We start from the raw sequence: 26,106 nt of genomic DNA on the forward strand, positions 1-26,106 counted from the left end.
AACGTGAAGAAGCTACTGTTCAGCAACAACCGACACGCGAAGCAGGCGGCGGGCAGCGGCGGCGATGGCAGCACAAGCGCCACTGAACCATTGGCAGCGCATCCTGCAAAACTTGACGCAGCACCGGGTAGTAGTGCCGGAGAAGTTTGTCCCGGCATGATGGGCGAGAATGAAAATAGTCGATCTAATGGGTATTTTGAGTGTGACAAGAGTAAATTAAATTGTTAGGCAGTATTTCGTTTGTGTTCCATCATTTCATTTCTTTTTCTTGTGATGACACAGTAGCTTGGGAGCCTCGCCGCTGGACCTTAAACATACGTTGCGATGGACACAGTGGTAAATACGAAACGTTGAAATTGGGATTATTGCATGCTAAAAAATAGAAACATTTTTAACATAAGTTGATTATTTTAAGATGATTAATGTAATGAATGATTATTTTAAGATGACCCTTGTAACCAAACGGACGACATCAATACAGGTAGAACACACGCACATAAAAATCACAAACAGTACGATTAAAATAAACTGAGAGACAAACCACTGGTGTTGTTTATGTTTTTTTGCTTGGGTTTTATTATAATTGCTCATAGTTCAAATACAAAAAAATATAATTCTTTTACTTATATATCATCTGGGTAGTTGAATGTTATAAATGCAAAAACTGAGAAAGTAATCCGCTTTTATCGAAAACATGTGTAAGTAAAGAATGAAAAACCTAACTGCCATCAGATTGAACTCAAAGCGAAGGAACGGTCTAGCTTGAAAAAAACATTAGATATGAGTGATGAATTACTAATCGAACTGCCAACAGCAGCGTAACTGTGTAGCTTGAACGATCGAAATTTGTAGTGATCAAATCATAAAAAAGTAATAAAAGTTAGCGAAAAGCCATGGACTTGGTTCTCCATGGGTGTCGCAAATGATTTACTGGTTGGTATCAGCAACACAATATTTGGTTGCTGATACCAACCAGTAAATCATTTGTAAATCATCTATTAAAGTCTGATAGGCGAGTTTTTGGCAATCCATCGCCGTGTAGAGCACTACCTCTGGCAAATTCGTACCCTGCTCCACGTCAGGGCACTGGATGACTCGCACGTAAAACGATGATTCTGCAAGAAGCTCCAGAAGCCGTCCGTAAACCTCTGCAATGGGTCGTGTGGCGTTTGGCTGAACGCCCGCCAGCCGCACACATGCATAACTCAGTGGTATCAAACGCAATTCTGGCGGGCACTCGCAGATATCCCTCTTCGGCAAAATGTCCTCACTGAGATAGTCCACGTGCAGGACATGGACGGCATCTTGCACATCGTCCACCTTCTCTATAATTGCTCGGTAGAATAAACGATCCTCGCTATACCGAGCCAGGCATGGTACACCCGGCACGAACATACCCGCCTGCTCCTGCTCGCCTGCTGCCTGCATCTGGGACGCTGCCACGGCCTGCACTTTCTCGTGCAAACAATCCACCTGCTGCGAAAATTCCTTCTCAAGGGGACGGATGTAGAGGACCGGATGATCGGTACAATAGGACACCAAATCAGCAAAGAACCCTTCTGCCCACGGTTGAATCCTCATTTGGTAGGGGTAATGCGCTGTTATCATTCCACCCTTGATCGCCGAGCTGTGTTCCAACGCACAGTCCGAATCTGGCAAGGCATTCGCAACTGCATCATCGCGAGCAAAATGTACTACATCAAATTGACTCGTTTGGCATCCCGCATCCGAGGTCATGGCCGCAGTGGACTCGTTACCTTATCATCAATTTTACGTTGGTAAAAATCTGTAAATATACACAAGATTACAGCCTCAGTATATGCATTTAGGCTAGCGGTTTTCAATCGTGAAGGGGGACTTTCCTCCTCACGATGGAAATTTGATGGGGGGGGGGGGGGGGGGAATAGGATTTGTGTTTTAAAATTAGAATAAAATTAATCTGTAAAAATTAAACAGCCATCTTGCGGAATCTTGAAAAATATTATTCATCCAACAATCATTTGAAATGATGAATTGTACAAGATTGCTAAAATTGGAAATTGTATTCGAGAATCGTTATATAGCGATAATTACAAACTTTGCCGCCTTTCGCATGCACCTATCTATCTAGGTGAGTTCAACAATGCTGGAAATATGAAAACAAAACAGAACAAACCCCGCAATGGATAGGACATCCAAGATCACAAGCGGTGATGTACGTTATCGACTACAGTAGTTTCAAGATACAGAAAAAAGCATGCATAACGTCATCAACACAAGAAAACATACTAGTGGTACTAGTGGAAAACATAAAAGTGGAGATCAGCCCTCGATGCCCAGTTATCAAAAGCAAGCGTATCAAAAAATGCATACAAAAAACTTATGCAAGGAACACTAGTTGATTATAACACTGAAACTAGTGTTCCCTTAACACAAATGTTGTGGGCAGCCGTGCGTGCCGACCCCTGGACTTGCCGTGGCAGTTGCGCTGCCACCGGTCAACGTCCAGGGGGACGACAGTGTGTACACGCACACTGTCGCACACACTAAGCGCGCGAGGCTTAGTGTGTGCCGAGCGCCATACAGGCAGAGTGTGCACGAAGGCCGATCGAGCAGGAGCTCTCGGCAGGGGCGCTCGGTGCGGCTGGCGCGCGGCTTTAAAGTGTTGTACGTTTCATCAATATTTATTATGTACGTTATACGTGTTTAAATAAAGCATAAGCAGTTCATAACAACAAAATAACATGTTTTCTTTTGGTTTACAAACAGAAACGTTGAAGGAAACGAAGCAAATACTACACAGTACTTCCATAGATTGATGTGAATCGCTTAATATTGAATGCACTAGGGATGGTAGGCTAATGGTTACAATTTTGTCGCAAAATGTAAATAAGAAAATGTTAGATTTTTTGATTGATTCGGGAGTCTGTTTCAACGCTTTGAGTTTGGATATAGCATAAGAGCTGGGTTTAGATTGTATGAATCACAACGATAAGGAGGCTTTATCTAGTTTCGATGGATACTTATCCAACACTGAAGGATCCATTCTTATAAAACTACATATTGGTATATCTGTAAACCTTGTTAAATTTTTCAAACTAGAAAAACTTAGCGCTCCAACTATAATCGGAGCAGATTAAAAAAAAAAATACGATGTTGCGGCGGATAATTAATTAATTGACCAATTAATTTTCTGTGAATAATATCATCCTATTTTTTCATTCATTTCATTCAGTTTTTTCTAATTTTCATTTAAAAAATCTTTTTACTGTTGAGCTTCTCGGATTGATGCGACAAGTCAGGCAACACCGAATGATTGCCAATCGGGCCACACTTTGCACACCACACACACGATTGAACTCTGAATGAAGATTATTCCTGTATTAACAAGCTTAACAAGCGAACACACATCTTTTCATTTGGTAAAACAGTCCACTCGATATTTCCACTTTGCGTTTCTCTTCCAGTTCAACATTTACTCTCAGAACAAAAAAGAGCCTCCACGATTTTTGCGGATTAGTCAATCGCCATGATGTATCCTTACCTGGAATATTGTTCCGCGTTGTCTTCGTTTTTCAATTTGCTTCCCAGTGTCTGATCACTTCCGTTGCGAAACGCTGTGGGGTTATTTGCTGAAAATAAAGAAAATACAGCTTCAGCGTATGGACCAAACAATAGATTGATTTATGGGGACGAATAATTTCTATAGAATACAATAAAAGGGACGCCTACAGTCCAGAAATCAAATTGTCAGTGAAAAACATTTCATTCTTTGTAATGAAATACTGAGAATTTGGATCAGATTTCCATACAGCGTCTCAATCGTAAAACCGGAACAAAACTTTATTGAACTCAATTTTGTTCGGTTTTCCGATTACGGCACTGTATATCACTGTAACTAAGTACAAATTCAACAATTATTAATCCTACAACACTTACCGCTTTAATTTGCAATACGTTCACCACGAAAGTTACTGCGAATATGATACGAACAATAGCATGCGTTTCTGAATGCCGCCAGGCCACCTTTGTGATCTTTTTGAAACGATTGTTTTGTTTGGGGCTCCATTCACTCGATGTTGCACAAGGTGAATACAGGAAGATGGTGTATTTTGCCCGCTAAACAAATTTAAGCAGCTTGCGTGCTCGCCCCAAGTGCCATCCCAAGTGCAGTTGATCGTAACTATTTTTCCATATCTGCTCGACTAGCACTCGATACTCCTGAAATTGTGTTGCAAGAGCTAAAAGTTTGTTTATTCTTAAATTTGACTTTCTTCCAACGTTACAGAGCGTTTCTACATACACCGAGAATGCAGCTGTGAACATAACTGACAGCATGCTTTGACAGCGACTGACAGCATTTTCGGTGAGAGAATTCTCCTCGGCATGCAAAGAACGATGGAGCTGAGAAAAAATTGAATTGGCAGTTTATAGCGATCGATCAATTATAGTTTGCATTTTTGCCGTCTAATAATCGTAGAAATATTATTAAACAGTAAAAGAAACGTTTTTTACTTCATTTTAGCGATTAAAATGGATTTTTTCAACATCATTTTAAAAGTCTCATCTCGGCGCTTTTCAGAGCTTCTACACACACCAGCGTGAGAAACCGGTTGTCAATTCTCTCACAGCCATCTCTCAGCTGCAGTCTCGGTGTATCCCAAGCGCCACAGATTAAGCTTAAACGACTGGAAAATTGAATATCCATAGAAAAAAAATGAAAGCTCCACAGCTTCATTGGTTTGATCAATAGATGGCGTATTAAAACTGATTATTATATTGCTATCCTTTTCTTGCAATGTGTTTCGACAAGTTTCATCTTATCATGACCTATATAGCCTCTTCTAGCCGGTCTCGTAGTACAGTCGTCAACTCGTACGACTTAACAACATGCCCGTCATGGGTTCAATCCCCAAATAGACCGCGCCGCCATACGTAGGACTGACTATGAAAAATCTATATGAATGGTCGTGTGGTCAGATACGTGGGTATCAACACCAACTACCATTACTCAAATCTCACTTGCTTCAATGCTGGTGGTTTCCATTGGAGTTTAGTATTTAAACAATCGTATCGCCGTTCTAGTTCTAGCGATGCATAACTTCAATGCGAAACCATACACCAGTACAGAGGAAATGAAAAAGCTCTCCTCCAAGCGATGAAGCTCAACTGGTTGGGGTATCCCACCAACAGAGAGCGCCACCAGCTTTTTCGCTATTTTTAGATTGCATGAGTCGTTTGCCGTCTGCTAAACGAAGTCTTTCTATTTTCCGTTAAGGTAGAGAACTTGAGTCGTTTAGAAGCCGTTTAGAGGTCGTTTAGTGGATTTGTGGCACTTGGGATGTAGAAACGCTCTAAGACCGGAGCTCCCAGTATTGTTATGTCATGTCGTGAAATGTCAATTTGCTCTGAAGAAATTCACCTCCTAATATATACAGAAAACTTTTTTTACTGATATTCAGTAAAATTTTACTGATTTTTTTTTTTAACTGAAGTTTCAGTAATCCTTTCAGTAAAAAGAATGTTTACTGAATCATTCAGTAATGTCCGGTGCTCACCAAAATGACAGTTCGTTTACTGAAATCCCAGTAAAGTCATTCTATATTACTGATTTTTCAGTAGTTGGTAACGATTAAAAAATGACTAAATATTTCTTTTAAATTGAGTTTTTATTGATGCGCAGAGATTCCCAGTTCCTCAATTCATGTTCATACATGTTTTGTGTTGTTTTATACAGTTTTTATACTGTATTTTGCCGCCGCAAGTGTAGATGGTTCAGTAAGCGCTCACAGACACCACGCAATTTCAGCAAGCACAGTGGATTGTAGTAAACATATTACAAAAAAACACGTCCGCCAATTGTTCTAAATTAATCCCGTAATCCGAAATATCACCTGAAATTAGCGAAATATCACCTGTAAGCGCCTACAAAATCAACTTTTTGCACATCACGAGCAAGTGGCTATCGCATTGTTTTTTTTATTTATATTAATAATTTTTTTTTTAATATATCTCATTTTTTATATAAAACCAATAAATACACTAAAATGCACATAATAACGAAGAAATCTATTGTATTTGCTAAGCTTTGTGTGCGGAAACCAATGGTTAACGGTTCAAAACGTAAAGTCCCTCAACTATGGCGACCCCCCAAAGGCCCTAATCCACCACCTGATATTTTTAATCCACCTTGCGTCGGACGACGAAATCGCACGTCCGACGTTATCTGTCAAATCCCATATAAATCTCGTCCGATAAAATCGCATCCGATGAGCATTGCCACGGGCCTAATTTGACACTTATACTGATTTTCAGTAATATGTGCAATGCATTCAGTAAATTGTTTTACTGAAAATCAGTTAAAAAATGACATTTATGCTGAAAATCAGTAAAATATTCTATTACTGAACCGTTTCAGTAAAAAACTTTACTGAAGCAGGATGAGAATATTTGCTGTGTACATACACCTTGCGCATCACGCATCGAATCCACTTCTGTCATACACTGGTGGACATAAAAATAGGAACTTTTTTCTGTGACCGAAAGACATAGGGTAACTGTACCAGTTTTCGGCAGTGTACCTATTTTCGGCAGGGTAGCTAAAAACGTGAAATTCTGCACAAATGCGGTAAAAAATTTCGCAAAATACAATTTTTTAGTGAAAGTGTACTTATTTGATATTCACATACGAAGATTCACACCATTTCATTGCGTATTTTCCAAAATATCAAATAAATTGTGCTTTTTTCGGCAGCTTTGCTGTCAGCCAATCGTTCGGCAGGTTTTGTGATTTAGAGAATCAGAACAGTAAAACAATGAAAAAGTGGCGTATATTAAAGATTTTATGCTTATTTAATTTATTCTAACTTGTTCGGAATTTTCAAATCACGATAAACAGGTTATTTTTCACTTTAAATGCTGCCGAAAATAGGTACACAGTAAATGTTCATTTTTGACAGCTCAATGTTCTGGGCTCCTGCCGAAACTCGGAACAATAACACACTTTGAATTTGGCTGAATATTCCTTTTAAAATTGATCAGAACACTACAATGCGTATGTCGACACATAATATGACCTTTCTTGTACCAAATATCACCAATTTTACGACAAATGATGCACTAACTTAAGAGAAAAATAAATATTTGTAAGCCAGTTCGCACCGTACGCTATAATCATCAAACTGTCAATGGCTGCTCTGTTTAAACGTTGCATCAAAATGGCTGTCAAAACGGGCCAAAATAAGCAACATAAAATTAATAATTAAAGTGCTTTTTAACACCAATCTTAGTAAAGTAAGAGTGTTAAATTGCTTTAAACATTTTTTTTGTACATATTCACATTGATACAAACATTTTCTGGCCCGTATTCGCGCTGCCGAACACTTTCAAGAAAAATAATGAAAAATATTGATGTGTGAGCAATTTTTGTGAAACTGCTGCACTAGCCTGCCGAAAACTGGTACAGTTACCCTAGTTCTTGTCAGAAATATTTGGTAGCCCTGAAAAGGACTGTTTAAGTGGTTGTTGGGAGGTGGTGTTGCGGTGTTCCACAGAGCGAAAACACATTCTAACGGTCTATGTGGTGACCGTTATTCGCTATCACTTCCTGACACAAAATTTTTTTTCTCCTATTTTTATGTCCACCAGTGTATGTTCGTCCAAAATGGCGTTCCCGCCTAATCTGTAAGCTCACCTCGTCCCTATACCCACTTTGTTCTCTACTCAGAAAACGCGGCAATTCCGTTCGTTCTTTACCATTGACCAAAAAACGCACACCGTGGTATATCATACGAGTGAGGACTTTATAACCGAGAGCAATTATCATCTAAATAAACCGAGATGGAAGAAAGTGGAGCAGTAAAGAGAAAAACAAACGAATTGCGTACTACAGTTAGAGTAAAGCTGGATGCTGCAAGCTATAAATTATTGAAAAGGTAAGGTACAAAGGGGAGGAAATAAGGTTGCCAGATTAAGAAACGCTTACATACGTCTGAATGAATTTCAGCATTTCATCAGCGAAGCATCCAATTTCGGAAAAAGTAAAGATACTTCAACACTCTGATTCGATGAACCTGCTGAATACTGGACCATCGGATACAGCGCAACGCAAAGACGTCGTACGGGTTGAAGGCGAAGAAAACGGTCAGACTGTTGCAAAACGAAACGACTCTGACGCACCGAACACTATTACGCCTTCTCCAGCTAGTGCCATTTCAAAGAGGAAACAGGTTTTGAAAAATGGGATGAATCCCCAATTGTACCGTACGATGATGTGCCAAAGGTTCGTCAGTCATATAGATGCAGCTGCGTTGGCAGTAAATGGGTACAATGGCTTTGACGCGATCTTCCGGCAGGAGAAAGGAACCTTGTATCCGACGCTGGCTAACTCGTCCATTACCCATATACAGCGCAAACGCATTACTAAGAACTTCCGGAAACGTCAGCTTATTGGTCGCTTTTCGCCCGCGTTCATAAGCAAGAGACGCGTCGAGCTAGAAAAGCACCGCGACTTGTTGCGCTATCTGACGGCAAATCCGTTGATAGAGTACTCAGATGGTGTTATACAGTTGACCGCTCCGGATCCGATCAAAATCGGATCCAAGGTGAGTGTAATGCTCTATACGCCCCGGCTGTCGTGCTGCTTCGGGGAAGTTATCGACATAGAGTACCGAGAGATTACAATGTTCAAAGTTCGTTATGAAGCCGAGGGAATTATACAAGAGCAACTAGTGCCAGACTATTGCGTAGCGCTGGAAGAGGAAAGCGAATTGTAATTGTTCCTCCTTTTCATTTTGCCATACCATAATTGTTGAGGGTTCGTGAAACACTGCCAGTGGACGCAGCCCAGCTGTCAGGAACATTCGCACGCCAGTGGACGAATGTTGCTTCTGACTATTAGCTATATATGTCCGAGCCGGAATGCCGTACTTTCTGGCTGATCAGTTGCTGGTAAACTCTGCCCAGCGGAGTAACATTAATAACACTCCAATCCAATCCGGCAGAAAGCTAGTGAGGTACATGTGGGTCATTTTGTATCGTCGTTCCAAAAATTTAGTTAGGAGTTAGCCATGACATTCTTTAGAAATCAGATATTAATGTTAAATATATCTATGTTATGTTATATGTTAATATTAAAAATGTTTCAAATCTGTCGAAGGTTCGCTTTGTTAACGCAATCTGTTCAATTAATTAGAAAGGTTGTGATGATTACATTTGCCTTGCGACTGAGGTTATATATTGTTATATAGCCACGATATTCGACTTATAAATTGGAAACTCTTTTGAATGTTTCAGAGGATTAGTATATCTGTGGAACCCATTAGCCAAGTGATACATCTTTCTGAACTTGCCAAAAAGGACACTAACGTTGTCCCGCCATTAGAAAGGTTGTGATAACTAGAAGTGCCTCGAGGTTAAGGAGATGTAAGACTTAAAACTATTATTCGCTTCAGGTTAGGAACTGTACATGGTTGAAGATGTTTTCCGCGCAAAGCATTCGGTTGTTATCCTGCATAGGTATACTAAACATATCTTACAATATCCAATATTAGCTTTGGTATGTTCCTCGACGGATGGTTAGGCTTTGAACGGTATTTTTTTTTTAATAGATGAATTTCATTTTTAATACTAGTAATACATTTAGTTTTTACCCTGCCTAGTTTTACTAAACATATCTAACAATATCCTAGATTAGCTTTGGCATGTTCCTCAACTGTCGGCTAGGCCTGAACGGTTTCAAAATTTCTTCTTAAAAAATAAATGAATTTCATCTTTAGCACCTGTTAAACATTCGGTTGTTACCCTGGCTAGGTTTACTAAACATATCTTAAAACATCCAAGATTAGCTCTTGAGCATGTTCTTCAACTGACGGTTAGGCTGTTAGGAGTTGAGAATTTGATGTGAACTTGAAAACAAGAAATAAATGAACTTCATCTTTATCATAACCAATTTACTTTTTTTTATCTAGTGTGAACCTATTTGTGGAATCTTCTGTGATTCGATTTCTTTTGCACTTCTCGAAATCGAAAAAAAAAAAAATAAACGCGTGTGAAATGGTTGTTATACATCAGGTGTCATGTTTGTGCACCTCATGCTTAACGAGTTTTACACAAGGCTGTTGCTAAAAGTGTCATATCCTCTACTATCTCTATCTCTAAAGCCCGCGTTAGTGCCCCGGTGAAATTGAACGTAAAATTATGGGTTTTCTAGATGATATTCAATTCCCCAACATTCTAGACTATACAAAATATTGAATTAATAAATTAAATGCTTTTCCTTGTTATTCTCCGCTTTGTTCGCAAGAAAAAAAAACCGACCATTATGGTCATCGGGGTAAATGATAAGGAAATGCATTTAATTCATTATTTTATCATGTTTCATAGTCTCAATAGTTCGGGAATTGAATATCCTTTCTTTTGGTATACGATGAGCCATATTCTGATAAATATTCAATGAAATCTAGCAAAAACCCAAAATTTTATGAACTGCCATTACAAAACAAAAATCTTGTTTCGTGAACACAGCTAAGACCATTAGTAGAGTATACTGAATTAATAATAAATATGTTGTTTGTGATATTCATCAAAAGTGGATAAAATATGATAATAATGTACCTAGGCTTGATGGCCGGGTGCTGAAGGGTTAAAGACACCAATAAAAGAAGTTTAAATATAATTATATAAATAACTCGAAACAGAGGGTGTGACTCAATAAAAAGAAAATTTAGAAGAAGGAAAAAAACATAGAGCGTTAATCGTTCATTTAGTAGAAGCAGCGTCTGCCGAAGAGGAGAATTTGTAACATAAGATTTTTGTTTTCGGATACCGTTGCTGCTTTTCGGATGTGAAAATCCAATTTGATTTTCTTTTTCCAGTTCAATTAATTGTCTATGACGGGTAAAGAGACCACCGATATTTTGCAACTTCGCAGCTTTATGCAACCAATCAATAATTTAATTATTTTTACTTCCCTGCAAACAATCTCTCTGTCCCCACACACTCTGAGTGAGTGTGTGATTTTTTTCGTCCGTTCGTTGAGTACATTATACTTATATCATTAATTAGCCCGTTGTGTTTTCTTGTTTTAGTTTATTAATCGTACACTGTTTCCGCTGCGCTTCTGCTTTAAATTATGTTTGGTGTGAGGAGCTGACGTGGGGTCGGGAAATCTTCGCTTCGCGTTAACGAGAACCGAACTCACCTGGCCATCTCTTTCGGCCAGTTCGTTTTACAATCCGGGAACTTTCCGTTTGCTTCCTATAACTGCAATTGCGACTATTCTGGGAATTCTGTACGTGTGTGGTTAGGTGGAAGTAGGGAAGGTGTGTCTTATTGTCTGTTTTAATCCTGCACCATCCTATTTTATGCTCAATGTTTCCTGCTTGTTTTTTGGGGGCTTTCGATTTTGAAGTAGAGCGTTTGCGTTCCATTCTTTCTTCGCCTAGCTTACTCACTCTCTGCCTCTTTCCGCCTCTCCCTTTCTAGCTTTCTGTAAACCGTCCCTACGTCTTAAAACTCATTTTAATCACAACAACAACAACAAGAATAATGTCGGCAATAAACCCAGACGCCACTAACAGTAATAAAATTAAACAAACAAAAAAATTAGCAAAAACAAACAAGGCGATGCGTTTTCCTATCTTTTTCTCCTCCTCGTGAACTGGGAACCAAACTACACGGCACCAGCACATGCCGCATCCTTTCCAAAGCCTACTGCAAATAATTAACCTCCGTTCGCTCTGTGGGGTACGTGTTTGTGTAGGATTTGTTTTTGTTTTTCTTTGAGAAAATTATTGCCCAAAACTATCGTTACAAAGGATGGGTTGCCTTAACATAAAAAAATATGTGTATGCACGTGTATGACCTGCTTTGAAAACTGGCACTGCCGCGCGCACACGCGCTCGCAATCATTTAACCACCGGCTCGCGTTTCCTACTATTCTTTCTGTTCCTGCCATCCATAATAGCACTAATTAGTTATGTATAAAAACAAACATTTTACCCCCCTCATTACCCCCCCCCCATCCCCAACTTGATCAGCTATACACTAATTGTTTTGCCTTGCTTCTCTCCGCTCCCTTTTGATTAACACGCGCACGGTAAACCTATCGCCTCCCTATAGGAGGTGGGCCGTTCCCATCCTCCACTCACTCCATCCGTCCCGTTTTGCCCGTTTCGCACCGTTATTACGTTAAAGTACAAAAAAAAAACATTTCTTTTTAAAAATAAAAACATAACACAATAACAGACGCGTGGCACAGTACACCACAGCTTGCCGACAATCTCACGCTTATTCTTAACTTAACAGATCGAATAAGAAGTAAAAAAACAGATTACAATGTTTAACTTTTTCCTGTTCCACGGGCAACCTAGCGGCTTGCAGCACGTTAAGGACAGCGCTCGTCGATTAAATGCGTAATTTCGTACACCGCGCAACAAACAAACAAACAAACAAAACATTAATAGTACTAATAATCAATTTGCTGATAGCAAAACTTAATGCTAACCTAAAACGGAAAACGGGGGCGTATTGAGATTGAGTAAAATTAAGCAGCTATTACGTAAAATTGCGTTGTAACTCAAAAATACGCTTACTTGCTTCAAGTACAACATTGCAACACATGTTTTTACCTTCTCTCGTTTGCTTCCCCCCTGGTTGCTGCTAACTCTCGGCCTGTTTTCCTACACACTCCTTTCAGCTAGCTTAAAACCAAACCACGTTTGGTTACGTTTTTCATCGTTACAAAATCATCATCATTGACTTTAAGTAGCGCTCGCACACAGAAAATGACAGTATTGTCGGCCAAACATAGCGCAAACATCGATTATGGTCTCAAAACAAGCCGGACGGTGTGTAGTCTATCTATATGCAATACCCTACTTGTCGCAGAGAAATGTTCTTTTTCACCGATCTTATCCTTTTTTGTTTGTCCATGGTAACGAGCATCGTTGCATCGATGGCTTGTCTGTCTCATCTGCAGAGGAGTGAAACGATGCACACAGTGCCTAGCAGGACATATATAACCACACGAAACACAAACACGTTTGCTGTCATGGCGCAACGACCGCAACGCCTAGCCTTAACTAGTTTTGCGTAGTTTGCGAATTTTCACAATTTTGCTAAATGGTTAGGTAAATCGAAACCATAAAAAAAAAACAAAACAAACGAAACGCAACCATCGCTTGGAACGTTTCTCTACTGCATTTGATATACATTATGATATTTTTTCTTCTTCTTGCGCTGCCTCGGCAAACGCACGCTCTCTCTATTCGTTGTGTTTCCCAAGGGGGGCGTCGTTTGCGTGTTCCCCCTTTTCTAGGAAGGGGCAACAACCACACAACAATGGTTCCGTCTTGCAGATACACTTTGCTTGTGGTTTGAAAAAAAAAAAATATAACAAAAGGTATGAGGATAACAACATTTACGGATAGCCGAAAAACGGAACCCCCGGCCCTAGTTATTCGCCTACGCCGCAGCGGCCCGGATTTACAGCAAACGTGGGACACATTTGGACGAGTGCCCGTAGCGTTTACGCAACACACATACATACACACACACACACACACGCACACCTAACAATTACGCTTATTAACAATTATTAGCTTGGCCGGCCGTTACGTCTCTTCCCGGCGCACGAGTGCTGCCCCAAAATGTGCTAATCGTTTGCCGCCTAATTTCGAGCTGTTTTTTTTTGCTACGATCGATTGACGGTCCAACATGCTGCCAACCCTTTCGGCATGTCGGCCTTACGATTTGGCTTTAAATTTGTTGCCGCGCAAATACCGCACGCTGCCGGACTTTCTATTGCACAGGTTGCTGCCGGTGTTGCCGATGCCGGTGATGGTGGTGGCGCTGGTGGCGGTGGTGGTTGTGCCGTGGCCACCGACCGTCCGGTGCCGTTTGGCCACCGCCTGCCGGCGCTGGTGCCGCTGCTGGCGCCGTCGCCGCTGCTGCTTGCCAAGGGAGGACGCGCGCCCACGACCAAAGCCGGACGAGGCTTGGGCGGCATGGTCCAGCTCCTGCATCGCCTGCTGGATGGCTTGCTCGAGCTGTGCGTTCAGTTTACGGCTCCTAGAACGACAAACAAGAGAACGTCAGTAAGCATCAGTCAATGTTAGCACGATCGCTGAGGTTTGAGGTTTAAGACCGGAGGCCCATCTTCCCGGTAGGTGAAAGAAAATGAAAGAAAAAACGTTCAGCGAAGGAATTCGAGTCGATGGGTTTTTGGTTTTTTCTCTGCACGTGTTCCGCTTTGGTCTCACTTTCTAGCGTCCTTCTGCGCCCGGTGATGCATCTCGAGACCCTCGGACAGGCTCTGCAGTGTGCCGATCTCGACCCGTTCCGCATTGGTGCGGCCGGTACCGAACCACCGCACCCAGACGTGCTCCGGGTCTACGCTGGATGGCGCCGACGGGTCCGGATCGGTCGCTGGCACCGGCAGCACCTTGCCCGGCCAGGCCGGGAATCCGCGAACCGCACCCCAGACCAGATCGCCGACGCGAAACTGGCGCTGCACGGTACGGCCACCGGCCGTAGGTTGTGGCGGTTGCTCCGGTTGGCTATCAGCATCATCAGCATCATCAGCATCATCTTCTTGATCATCATCTTGATCATCATCACCTTCATCCTCATCACCATTATCATCGTCGGGCTCGCTCGAGCTCCGCTTGCCGGTGGCCAAAGCGCTCTCACTGAGCGGAGCGTTGTCTGCGCTCGCGAGTGTGTTGGTGTGGTTGGGATGGGCAAGTGGGCGACACGGTCGGGTAGTCGGGAGTCGGGAACACAAAAATTAAGTGAGAAGAAATCAATCAGTCTGATCAGTGTCGGTGAAAGGCGCACAGATGCAAAGACACACAAAAAACACACACGCTCACACAAATCAATACAGGAGGTCCCGTCACCAAAGTAGTGTGTACCGTACGAGTGAAGCGGCAGTGAAGCGTAATTCTAGGGCAGAAGACGCAGCAGTTAGAGTTCCTGTGCCAACCAATAAACGGGCAGCACGTTAAAAGTAGCAGAAGCAGAAGAAAGCACCAGTAGCACAACCGTGTTAGTACGCCCCAGTGTCAGCGCCTGAGATCCTGGTGAGTATGCGCAACACACCTTGGGGTTGGGGTTAGTTTCGTTTGTTATACACCCGGAGGGATTATTTTGCGGCCAGATGCATGAACACGGTACACGGGTTTGTTACACACCAACACCACCGACAAATTGCTCGCATGTTAATTAAGCATGTGTAGGAGGGTGACGACCCACCCCACCGACCAAAGCATCGCTCTCTAGCGCGCCCAGCCCGCCGCTCCCCATACTCACCATAGCTTCGCTCGGCCAGCACATCCGACGGTCGGCAGGTGGATCCTTCGGTCGTGGTCGGTGCCGCGACAATGGCGAGCTTCACCCGTTCCGGATGCTTGCTAGTCACAGCCTGTACCGGGGGCAGGCCCCGGCGTACCTGCCCGATACCACCGACACGTCCACCGGCACCCGCTGCGGCAGGGGCCGGCCCGTTGGTCCTGCCCGTGCGATTCGGCGATCCCTGCACTATTCGATTATCTACGGAAAAGAATAAAGCGACAATAAATGTGTTAAGTTTTGCCTGCGTCAGACACGTTACGTTGCAACAGTGCTATTCAAATCGGGTTCGTTTCTTCGATGATCAATTTGTTGCAATTAAATGGTTTGGAGCTTCATTTCAATTGGTTTTGTTGTAATTAAATAGTTAATTATTAATTTTGAAGGTATCGGGACAAATTATTGACCAATCAATTCAAACTATTTGCGTAAATGAAGGTACAAACAAAGGTCTAAACACCATACAGCATACGGATCAAGTTAGTTTAGTTTAGTGTTTATTAATCGATGGACTATGAAGCCCTCTCGAGTCAAAATTTGTCTACAATAGACATTAGATAACGAACAGAACATTTATATATAGTTATTGTTGGACGCATTTCGAACACTTAAAAGTGAAGTCAGTTCCGTTATCGTCATTCCAGGCTCATAGATATCGTCAGCTGAATTTAGTAGACGGTACATACAAAGAAGGGGGTTGCGAGAGCCAAAGGTTGTTCGGGTTTCAGCGACTGCCAGCATTGGCCGGCGCCGGAGTATTCTGGCAGGAACATAGATAATTGAATTCTTGAAAGCAGCTCGGGACAGTCGATGGTTCCGTTTAAGATTGCCGTGATAAATGCCAGTCTGGGGTGCTCAACACGTTCGGCGAGAGGCGGGATCCCCAGCAGTCCTGTAGTCGAGACGACGCAGCCAATCACGAAGGGCGAAGCGCGTTGCCTTCCGTTGGATGGACTCTAGCCGCGCAAGTGCCCGAGTAGATGCTGGCCACCAAACAATGCTAGCATATTCCAGCAGTGGTCTGATAAGTGGGCAGTACAGTGTCTTGAAACACATAGGATCACGAAGCTCGCGCGTCATGTTTATGACCAAGCTAAGTAGCCGATTGCCACTAGCGACTACTTGGTCTATCTGTTCTTCGAAGGAGCAAGTTTAGCATCTAGGAGGACTCCTAGATCCTTTACACAATTCACTCTTTCGAGGTTCTGACCATCAAGCGTATAATTAAACAGCGCAGGAGCTCTTGAACGGCTGAATGAGATCATTGCGCATTTATCGACACAGACGCTTAGTGCGTTACGCTTGCACCAGGAGACAAATTCAGTCAGGGTGGCTTGAAGTTGAAGATGGTCCTCTGGCTCACGGATTTCACGATAGATTTTAGCATCATCTGCGTAGAGTAGGCAACTATTATCCGAGAGTGCCGTGCACAAGTCGTTTATGTAGAGCAGAAACAACAGAGGCCAACAGGTTGCTGCCCCGGGGTACGCCGGAAGAGGCACCGATAGATCTAGATTGGTGGGAGCCCATTCTAACTGCATATGAACGACCACATAAATACGATTTCATCCACCTTACCAGGGGTGGTGATAATCCGAGTCTATCAAATTTTGCCAGAAGAATGTTGTGGGACACGCTGTCAAAAGCCGCCTGTAAATGGCATCAACTAGCATACCATCATCAATGGACTTATAACAGCCGCTAACGAATTGCATCAGATTTGTCGTAGTTGATCTCTTAGACATGAATCCGTGTTGGTTGATGCTGATGCTATTACCGGCAGTTGCTATTAATGGTTCATAGATGAGGAGCTCGAACACTTTGGCGCAGGCGGCTAAAGAGGTAATACCTCGATAGTTCACTGCTTCGTTTTTGCTGGCCTTTTTGTGGATGGGTGTTACCCATGAGACTTCCAACAGTGATGGAAAGGTTCCCGTGCGCAGAGATTCGTTCAAAATCTTAGTTAAAACAGGAGCTACCGATACGGCACAATGGTTGAGAATTGTCGCTGGGATACCATCTGGCCCCTCGGAGTATGACGACTTGAGACGCTCGATGTTTTGGGTAACCAGGGTCTCGGTGACGATAGGTAGCGTGACATGAATTGTATCTGCAGGAGTGTTCACGAGTGCGGAAGCAACAGGATGTGTGATGTTAGAAATGAAGCTATCCTCGAAACGCGTGGCGAACAGTTCACAAATATCTAATGGCGAGTGTGCACAATTATCCTTATACCGAATAGTCCCGGGGAGGCCAGTTGACTTGCGCATGCTGTCGGCAAAACTCCAAAAGCGGCGAGGGTACTTTCGCAAGCTTCGTTCAGTGTGGCCGATAGGCCGATATATCGACGATAGCAGACTCTATTATAACGTCGATAAAGTGCATGAACACCATTGTAGTAAATACCGAAACGGTGTGGACCGACTAGCGCGCAAATAGTCATAAGCGGCTCGCTTCGCTTTTTTTAGGGTAAGCAATGTGGGCAAGCAATATCTTTTTAATAGGAAAAGATTCATACAATGCGGCCCGCATGAACTCTGAGAAATTGTTCGTGGCATGGTCAATAAATGTATAGTTTGAGCATTCAAAGGATTGGTTGAAGGAGCAGATCAGTCTCTTGAGTTTAGTAAGGTCAGCACGTGCGTAATTGAGCTTTAGTGGTAACGTGAGTCATAGACGATGCTGTGATTTCCAAATCAAATTCGAGCGGTGGTTTCACTTGTTTAGTTACGATTGAACGAAGTTCAGATAGGCATCAGTATTTCAGTTGGACGTCAAATGTTTACTTACAGTTGAACGAAGATCAAAAGCAGTTTAACATTGTTTTTTTTTCAGCTCGAAAACGGTGTATTTTTGTGCAGTCAAAATGACCTGGCGATAAAGTCGAGACAGCATAGACAGCATTCGGTCTCGATCTATTTTTATTATTCCAATTAGAAGGGAAACGAACCCGATTTAAAAATCAAACTCATAAATTTGGAATTTACAGGGCTTACAAGCCATTCAGCGTTTGAAAATGCACCTTAAAATTGATTGTTTACGTTTCGTTTCGCTTGCATTTGACAGAAGGCGCTACGCACCGCGGCTCGGTGAATAAAACGAGTTATGGGTCAAACGACACATCATTATAAAGCTCAAGTCTTCAACTTTCCGTTTTTGTGCATCAAATGTGTCAAAATGTGTAAAATAATGTAGAAAACACGGGAAAACCTGCACCTCGATAGGACTGTCAAAATTAAACTTGGGCGGGATAAAATTCAAATTGGACCAGTCCAAGTACGTACTAGGTTAACTCCTATAAGATAAGTTTCGTGAGCGACAACATATGCAGCGCAGATCGGAAAATGACTTGTCAAATCCTGTATGATTCGGCTATCTTTTTGCGTTCACACGTCTCGAATCTTTGTCGAATACAAGTATCGTAATTGAACATTAATCCAAACAACACAGCGTTTTAATGGTAAGAAATGCATAATAAATCACCGTTGCAAACACTTAGGCCATGAGTTTAGTCGAAAACTATTCTGCAAACATGGATAACAAGCAAAGATTCGTGTCAGACAGCAATGGATAGAGAAGACAGCGATGGATAGCTTGAATTGCTCGAGAAACATGCGCCGAAGGCTGCCAGGCTTCCCCATACCTCAGTGAATCATTGTGTTTGACAATGATCTCTGATGAAATGAGTTCGACACAGCTGCTGTAAGGAATAAACCATTGGAGGAAATCTAAAGCCAATGCTGAGTCAAGTTCACCAACCAAGTGGGAAAGTATTGAAACCAGGATTGATAGTAGTATTGCAAGAAGCAAATATACCAGCCAGTCGTTGGTCAAAACCAGAGATGTGCCAAATCGGGTATTTTCAATTTTGGGAAAAATCCACGTGTTCTTACCCGTTAAAAGCGGTATTTTTCCGGGTAAAATGGGAATTTTCACTAGCGTAACAGCTAATGTAGCGCAAAAACGAGAAAGCTTGGTCACGCCGCCCCGTCCGACTCGTCTTTTAAGACGTTTATACACAAATAGCATATTTGTTCACAATGTGCAATCGTATGGACGTTGCAATGCTGAAATTTAAGGTCAGGCAAACGATAAGCAGATTGACGAGCAGTTCCTACCTTGATGCTGATGCTGCTGCTGCTGTTTGGACGTATCAGGCCGACCCTTTTTCTGCTGCTCGACCGTGGTCGTTGCCAGAAGCGGCCCTTTGAGTGTAAGCGTCATCCCAGGCACATCGACCTCCTTAACGGAAACGGACTAGGCAAGTGAAGAAAAAAAAAGAGAAAAAGAATTAGATGTTCGCCTGTCCCAACACACCAGAGAATGATCCTTCGCCTTACCATACTCGTCTCGCTACTATGGTACAGTGGCTTGCTGTCGCTCCTGCTAGCCTTTGGTGCCGCGGTACCGTCGGCCGCAGGTTTCGTGTCATGACCGTCCGGCTGGCCGACGTGATGTGTCGCCGCCCGTGTGCCGTCAGTGTGTAGGAGCACCGCCGGGTGGGCGGACGCTTCGATCAGCTTGACAGGGCTGACGGTGGCGGTGCTGTGGTTGCCGGCCAGTGGAGCTTGCGGCGGTTGCTGCTGCACGGTGAGACTGCTAACTGGTAGCAGCGCACCGCTGCCCACACCACCACCAGTGAAGAGAGCGGTGCCGGGAAGCGAGGTGGTGGTGGTGGTGATGCTACTGCTGCTGTTGCCGTTTCCAGCGGTCGCCAGCTGCCGCTGGGTGACGGTGGGTGTGCGTACAGCCGGTCCGCCGCTCGTACCGATCAGGTAGGACTGTGGGCCGACGGTCGAGAGGAACCCGGTGGGGGATGGTTTCGGGTGGCGCAGGACGAGCCCGGTCTGGCCGGCGAGCAGCGACGCGCCGGTACCGCACGGTGCCATGTTCTGTATCTGGAGCAGCGTGGCGGAGGTCGCGTCCGACGTCATTACCATGCCGGCGGGTAGCAGAATGGTTTGCGTTTGGCCAAGCATGCTGTAGGGCGTTTGGTGCTGCTGTTGCTGTTGCTGCTGTTGCTGCTGTTGCTGCTGCTGCTGCTGTTGCACGAGCGTGGTGGCTTTCGATACGGGCACGACGGTAATGCCGGACAGGCTCGGGGCCAGCTGAATGTTCTGCATGCCGCCGTACGGTGAGGCAATCTGTACGTACGGGCCCGGTTGCAGCTGCTGCTGGAAGGTGGCCGGCGCCTGGGGCGCCTGTGTGCTGAGCGTGGCCGGCAGTACCAGCCCACCGGCCAGCCCGCTCGGCGCTGGCGCGCCTGGCGGTGTGCCCGGCCCGAGTGCGGTACCGTTCAGCGGTTTCAGCGGCCGGCCCTTGAGCGCCTTCCGCCCGTCCAGTGTGACGGTAGGTTCTCCGCCGCCGGGTGGACACGGGCCGTAGTGGTACGCGTTGGACGCGACCGTCGCCGTCGGGAAGCCACCGGGCGCGGTGAAGCTGGCGCTGTCCGCGAACCGTATGCTGGTGGTGGGATTCAGCACCACCGTCGAGCCCGGCGCCAGCCCGAGCGTCCCGTTCGGCAGCGTGCCGAGTGCGCTCGGTTTCCCGCTGGCCGCTGCGTTCGGTGTGCTGCCGGTGGTGAGCAGTCCCGCTCCGTGAAACGTGGCCGCCGGCGACAGCCCGTTGCTCAGGTGGATAATGTTCGTGCCGTTCAGCAGCATCGCCGTGGAGGAGCTGGGCGCGGCCGTGGGCTGGTGGAGCGGGGCGGCCGCACCCGCCGTCGTACCGTTCGGCAGCCGGGCAAGGTTGTAATTGACGACGGTGGCCGGTTTCGCCGGCACGGTCGGCACCAGCTGTGCGGGGCGGGCGGGGCTCGAGCTCGGGCCGCCTGGTGCCGACGTTTGGAAGCCGCCGAGCCGCACCCGCCCATCGTTGTGCTGCAGGCCATCGATCACGACGATCTGGGCGCCGCCCGCATTGATCACGTGCGGGGTGGTGGTGTGGCGCGTCGGCACGTACATGGTGGCGCTGGTCGGCGTCGTCACCGTGCGCGCTATCGTCGGGGTCATGGTGGTGGTGGTGATGGTGGTGGCGGTGAGACTAGCAGCGACTGTGTTCGGCTCACCGCCCGTCCCTACCGTCAGCTTGGCCACTTTGGGCGACGAGCACGGATCGGCCGCGAGGTTCGCCTTCACGTAGTAAGCCATGCGGCCGGCACGATCCCCGGCCAGTCGGGCGATTGGGAGGGGCGGCTTCGTGACACTCTTCATGCTGCCGGCCGGTGGCAGCAGTTTGGCGGGGGCAGCAGCGACCGGCGGCGACGCCTTCGCCTCGTACTTCACCACCCCGGAGAGGGAGGTCAGCTTGGCGCTTTGGACCGTGCGCTGCCGGCTGCGGGCCGTCGCCGCCCGTTCGTCCTTCGGCGGGGTGGGTCGGCCGCTGGTCGGCGGAAGGTCGCTGGCTGGCTTCGGGCTCAGCCCACCGCCGCCCACCAGCGCCGGGGAGCGCCGGTCGGGCGAGTGCAGAAACGAAATCGAACTGTGCAGGATGGCGGTCTGCTGGTTCAGGTAGCCGGTCGGGTCGTCCTTGAACGTGGGCTTCTTCTTCTGCTCCGGGCTGGCGTCCCGTGCGTCCGGCAGGGTGGGTGTGAACGGCGGCCCGCCCGTCCCATCGGCCAACCTCGGCGTGCCCGTCTCGGAGACCGGCGTAGCAGCGGCTTGCGGCGAGGAGGTGGCCACCGGCACGTTCTTTCGCCAGGGGGGCGTTTTTAGCAGCACGGCATTGGCACTGGCGGCGCCGGCAGCAGCGGTGGTTGTGGTGATGGTGGTGGTGGTGCTGTTGACGCTGGCTATGCTGCTACTAGCCGGCTTACAGTCGGACTCCGCGTGCAGCCGCTTCGTACGGCCCTCGGGTGCCCGCTGCAGGTGCGAACATAATACTTGTCGGTTTTTTGGCGCCATCGTCTGGTTCGGGATCTACAAAACAACGCAAGCGGGTGGTGGTTAGCGCCCAAGCAACGTTTAGGCAGGAGGGGGTTTTGGAGCAAAACACGAACCTGTGCGTCAAACTGAAAGAACCGCTCCGGGTTGAAGGGACACGGCAGACCACACTTGCACGTACCGGAAGACAGCAGGTACTCCTTCACCTGCTCGTAGTTGTGAAGCACTATGTTGGAAGGGCTGTGGATGAAATGGAGAATGGTTAGCAGCTGCCTCTTTGCGGGTAAATAAGTTTGGACGAGAAATGTTTGTTTGTGTACTTATTCTTTAGATAATTGAAAAGACAATTCAACGACTTTAATCAAATCTCAATTGCTTTTCTGGCTAAGTTAGACATATTCAACTGACAAGTGGTCAAAAGCGAGCAATTTGACAATTACATAATTTTAAGGACCTGATCTAGTAACCAAACTTCTTTTTTGTTTCAACGCCTACTTTGATGAAAAGCATATTGATTTTTTAATAAGTTTTAGAAGCTGATCTAGTAACCACACTTTTTTGTTTCAACGCCTACTTTGATGAAAAGTATTTTGATTATTGAATAACTTTTAGGACCTGATCTAGTAACCAAACTTCTTTTTTGTGTCAACGCCTACTTTGATTAAAAGTATTTTGATTATTGAATAATTTTTAGGGCCTTATCTAGTGACTAAACTTTTTTTTCGCGAGTCTAGTCGCAAGTTTTAAAATGCAAAAAAAAAAAACAAAATACAAATGCCATTGTATTAAACCGAAAAAGAACGTTAAGGAACTATTTCAATAAAAGAGCTTTTTTGGAAACACAATTCTCGCCCAAACCCCGGCCATTCCAAGCGCGCCGCCCCAACTCACCTAATGTAAACGATCACCTTGTTGCGCAGAATACGCCGCCAGCCGGGTGCATTATTGTACGGTGGTGTCGCTTTCGGGGCCGGTCGCCGCTGCCGCACCGTTGCCACCGTCGGCGGCCTTTGCTCACCCTTGGGGGCAGGCGGTGCTGGGTCGGCATGACTGGCCGGCGGCAGGGGCGGTGGTTTCGGCGCTATCTGGGGCATCCGCTTCCGGCCGGTGGTCGCGGCCGAAGCACTGACCAGCTTGTAGATGGTGGCCGGCGGCGGTGGCAATGCTGGCCGTACCACCGAGACCAGCTCGTTCGTGGCTGCTGCTGTCGGCTGCTGCTGCTGCTGCTGCTGCTTCCCCGCAAAGCTAACGATCGTGCTCGTGGTCAGCCCGTTACCGGGCCCGGCGCTGTGGTACGAAACCGAGGGCAGGGTAGCGTACACCGTGCGCCGCAAGCTGTCGGCCGTGATCAGCACCGGGCTGGCACTGCTGGGCAGCTGGCCCCGGCGTGGTACGGCCGGGGCCAGCCGGCGTACCACGTGCGGCACGGCCGGTCGTGGCCCCTGTTTGCGCGCGTTCAGCAAGATCGTGGGATATCGATTCACAGCCGAAGATGGCGACGACGGTGGTGGTGCTGCCGCTGGGTGATGTTGTTGGGGCGGCTTCGGCCGCTGCATCGGCTGGATCGGGGCGGTGTCGCTCTGCTTGCTGCCATTGTCTGGCCGGGCTGCGGCCATCGGGGCCGCGCTTTTCCGTTTGCCCCACCCTGCTCCACCTGAGGCGGGAGGGAGGCGATGGGTGAATCTACAAATGAATGATAATTAAAAAAAAGAAGACAATTAGAGCTTCGTAATTGGAGGAAAAATATAACGCCAAAACGGATCGGACGCCACCGAGCCTTCGAAAAGCTAATCGTCGAACGCATAATTCGCTATGTTCGGGTTGAATGTAGCGGCAGGTTGAATCGATGTGCAGCGTGTAAGCCAGCTTGTTGATACGGTTGATGGTGCGGGGGGAGGCGGAGGGAGTTGACTCGTTGGCAGTTAGCGAGGGGGGAAAACATAAAACAAAAAACAACAATTTAAATCACCGTGTCCTACATTGCGGCTACTCCCGTTTCGCTCCCCCACCTCCCCAACAAGCGTGGCAGGGTGAAAGGTTTTTCTATCCACCTTTCTAATGGGCATTGCGCACATACACACACAAACACACACACACACGCACAATCACATGTTTCATCTGCACAACTTCTGAATGTTTCGCAGGAACACAGGTTCCGTAGCGTTTTTTTTTTGAGAGCCAAAAAAAGGGCAAGAAACCCCAAGAACACTCACACACATACACACAGGGAGGAAAACAAAGAGATTGTTTTGATAGGGAAATCTCCTATCGTTAAAGAAAGAACGACAACAATGGAATTCACTATTTCCAGTGTATGTTTTGGAAATGCATTATTGGAACCACCTGTATGTGTGTGTGTATGTGTGGCTAAGATTGGGTTTGTGTGGTTTAATTTTAGCACAGAGGTGGGTGGGGGTGGTTGGGGATGCTTAGAATGTTGGCAACTATGACATAATCCGACACGAGAGGAATCTCCCGTTCAAAGGAGGTGGAACATATGCGTTTGACACGGATTATGTTCTGGTGGTTTTCGGGTATGTTGCACAGTGAAGCAACACCACCAAACAGAACACCAAAGAGGAGAGGGCGAGGGAGACAGAGATAAAGGCACGCACACAGCAAAACCACACGCACGCACGCACGGGGCGATTGTTGTGTTTTGTGGGTGGACCATTGCCAAATGTTTGCGTGTGTGTGTGTATGTGGGTGTTGTTTTCACTGATTTAAAGAGCACAATTGAACAACATTTTTTTTCATACACAAACACTACCCCTCACTTCAGCCCCCGCGCTCAGTTTTCCGATCCGCACCCCACTTTTTCACAGATCGGACGGTGGAATATGGGTTGAATCAAACGCGGAATAGTATTTTTTTTTTCTTCCAATATCACTCTTGCTGTGTGTGTTTGTGTGTGCGTATGTTTGGCCGCCACTTTCTGGTGTGTTGTTTCCTCCTCCTTGTTGCCTCGAGAGCCCTACTACTCCCCGCAGATAGTTCGTGCTCTCTGGTATGCGGTGGTGCTGGTGGCGCTTTGTTTCCTTCATCACACAAAGAGAGGTGCCAGGCGGGAGGGGGGGAGAGGGCTTCCAGCTGCATCTCGGAATTGCGCCACGGGGTGAAGGAAACCCCCCTTTCGCCAGGCACCACCTGTTTTGGTCGCTGTGCTGGTGACCAGCGCTGCACGCTTCCGGCCGTGCTTATTTACACTACGCTGGAGAGCGCTGTTTGCACAACCCAGATCCGCAATCCTTAGGCTCTTATCCCGCTCTCTCTCTCTCTCCCTTCCCCTCCCCACCTACCACCAGCGGAAAGCGATGGCGAGGGAAAGCGTTCCCCTTCCCGTGGGGTGAGCGTTTGTTGTTGTAATACGTTTTGCAAATCACTACGCTCTGCACAGAATCACTTGCCTGGGCTTGCCCGCAACTGGCGAAGAAAAAACGTTAGACAGGAGCACGGGCTTGTTGCGAAAACATTGTAGCTTTTACCGTGCCCGTGTTTTGGGTGCCCCTACTCGCGGCAGGCTGATGCTGGTGTTACTGTTGTTGTTGTTGCTGCTGTTGCTGCTGTTGCTGCTGCTGCTGCTGGATGATGGAGTTGGCCCGGTTAAACGGGATCGCTTGGCTGGGGCACGCAGGGTGACCAGAAATACCGATTTATCTGTATTCCTACCGATTTTTGATACGGCGACCGATTCACAGATGGGCACCCTAGAACTACCGATTTTTTTATTTTTCATACCGAAAGCACATATTACAGGCAGATAATATTCTGATCGAGAGACTATAAAATTATTTTCCCATTAATTTTATTTCATTCAGGAGGAACCCCAAGTGCCACAAACCTACCCCAAATAACCAACACGAGCTTTATAGCTGATTTGAGGTTGTTTAACGAA

At 46.1% G+C, this 26,106-nt stretch overlaps 3 protein-coding genes across 5 annotated transcripts; 1 reads left to right on the forward strand and 2 right to left on the reverse strand.

Moving 5' to 3' along the window:
* Positions 1-554: 554 nt before the first annotated feature.
* Positions 555-4,016, reverse strand: LOC120906044 (tudor domain-containing protein 1-like). The gene is made up of 3 exons (XM_040317446.1): positions 3,919-4,016; positions 3,524-3,611; positions 555-1,786 (listed from the first exon to the last, which is right to left on the reverse strand). The coding sequence occupies exon 3, from the start codon at positions 1,735-1,737 to the stop codon at positions 928-930; it is 810 nt and encodes a 269-aa protein (XP_040173380.1). The 5' UTR covers positions 1,738-1,786; positions 3,524-3,611; positions 3,919-4,016; the 3' UTR covers positions 555-927.
* Positions 4,017-7,760: 3,744 nt separating this feature from the next.
* LOC120906099 lies at positions 7,761-9,807 on the forward strand. Its single transcript, XM_040317547.1, has 2 exons — positions 7,761-7,913; positions 7,985-9,807. The coding sequence occupies exons 1-2, from the start codon at positions 7,819-7,821 to the stop codon at positions 8,751-8,753; spliced, it is 864 nt and encodes a 287-aa protein (XP_040173481.1). The 5' UTR covers positions 7,761-7,818; the 3' UTR covers positions 8,754-9,807.
* A 1,084-nt stretch (positions 9,808-10,891) lies between these two features.
* Positions 10,892-25,778, reverse strand: LOC120905879 (mucin-2-like). Of its 3 annotated transcripts, none has more exons than XM_040317164.1 (8): positions 25,619-25,778; positions 23,103-23,894; positions 22,328-22,451; positions 19,671-22,247; positions 19,449-19,587; positions 15,292-15,531; positions 14,241-14,685; positions 10,892-14,049 (listed from the first exon to the last, which is right to left on the reverse strand). In XM_040317164.1, exons 2-8 carry the CDS (start codon positions 23,825-23,827, stop codon positions 13,725-13,727), a joined length of 4,575 nt encoding a protein of 1,524 aa, XP_040173098.1. In that variant the 5' UTR covers positions 23,828-23,894; positions 25,619-25,778; the 3' UTR covers positions 10,892-13,724. The 3 variants fall into 3 exon arrangements, with proteins under 3 accessions (XP_040173098.1, XP_040173099.1, XP_040173100.1); XM_040317165.1 differs by lacking the exon at positions 25,619-25,778 and adding an exon at positions 25,511-25,612; XM_040317166.1 differs by lacking the exon at positions 14,241-14,685 and having other exon boundaries at positions 13,909-14,049.
* Positions 25,779-26,106: the final 328 nt, after the last annotated feature.

Source organism: Anopheles arabiensis, chromosome X, assembly GCF_016920715.1.
Source record: "Anopheles arabiensis isolate DONGOLA chromosome X, AaraD3, whole genome shotgun sequence".
NCBI lineage: Eukaryota > Metazoa > Arthropoda > Insecta > Diptera > Culicidae > Anopheles > Anopheles arabiensis.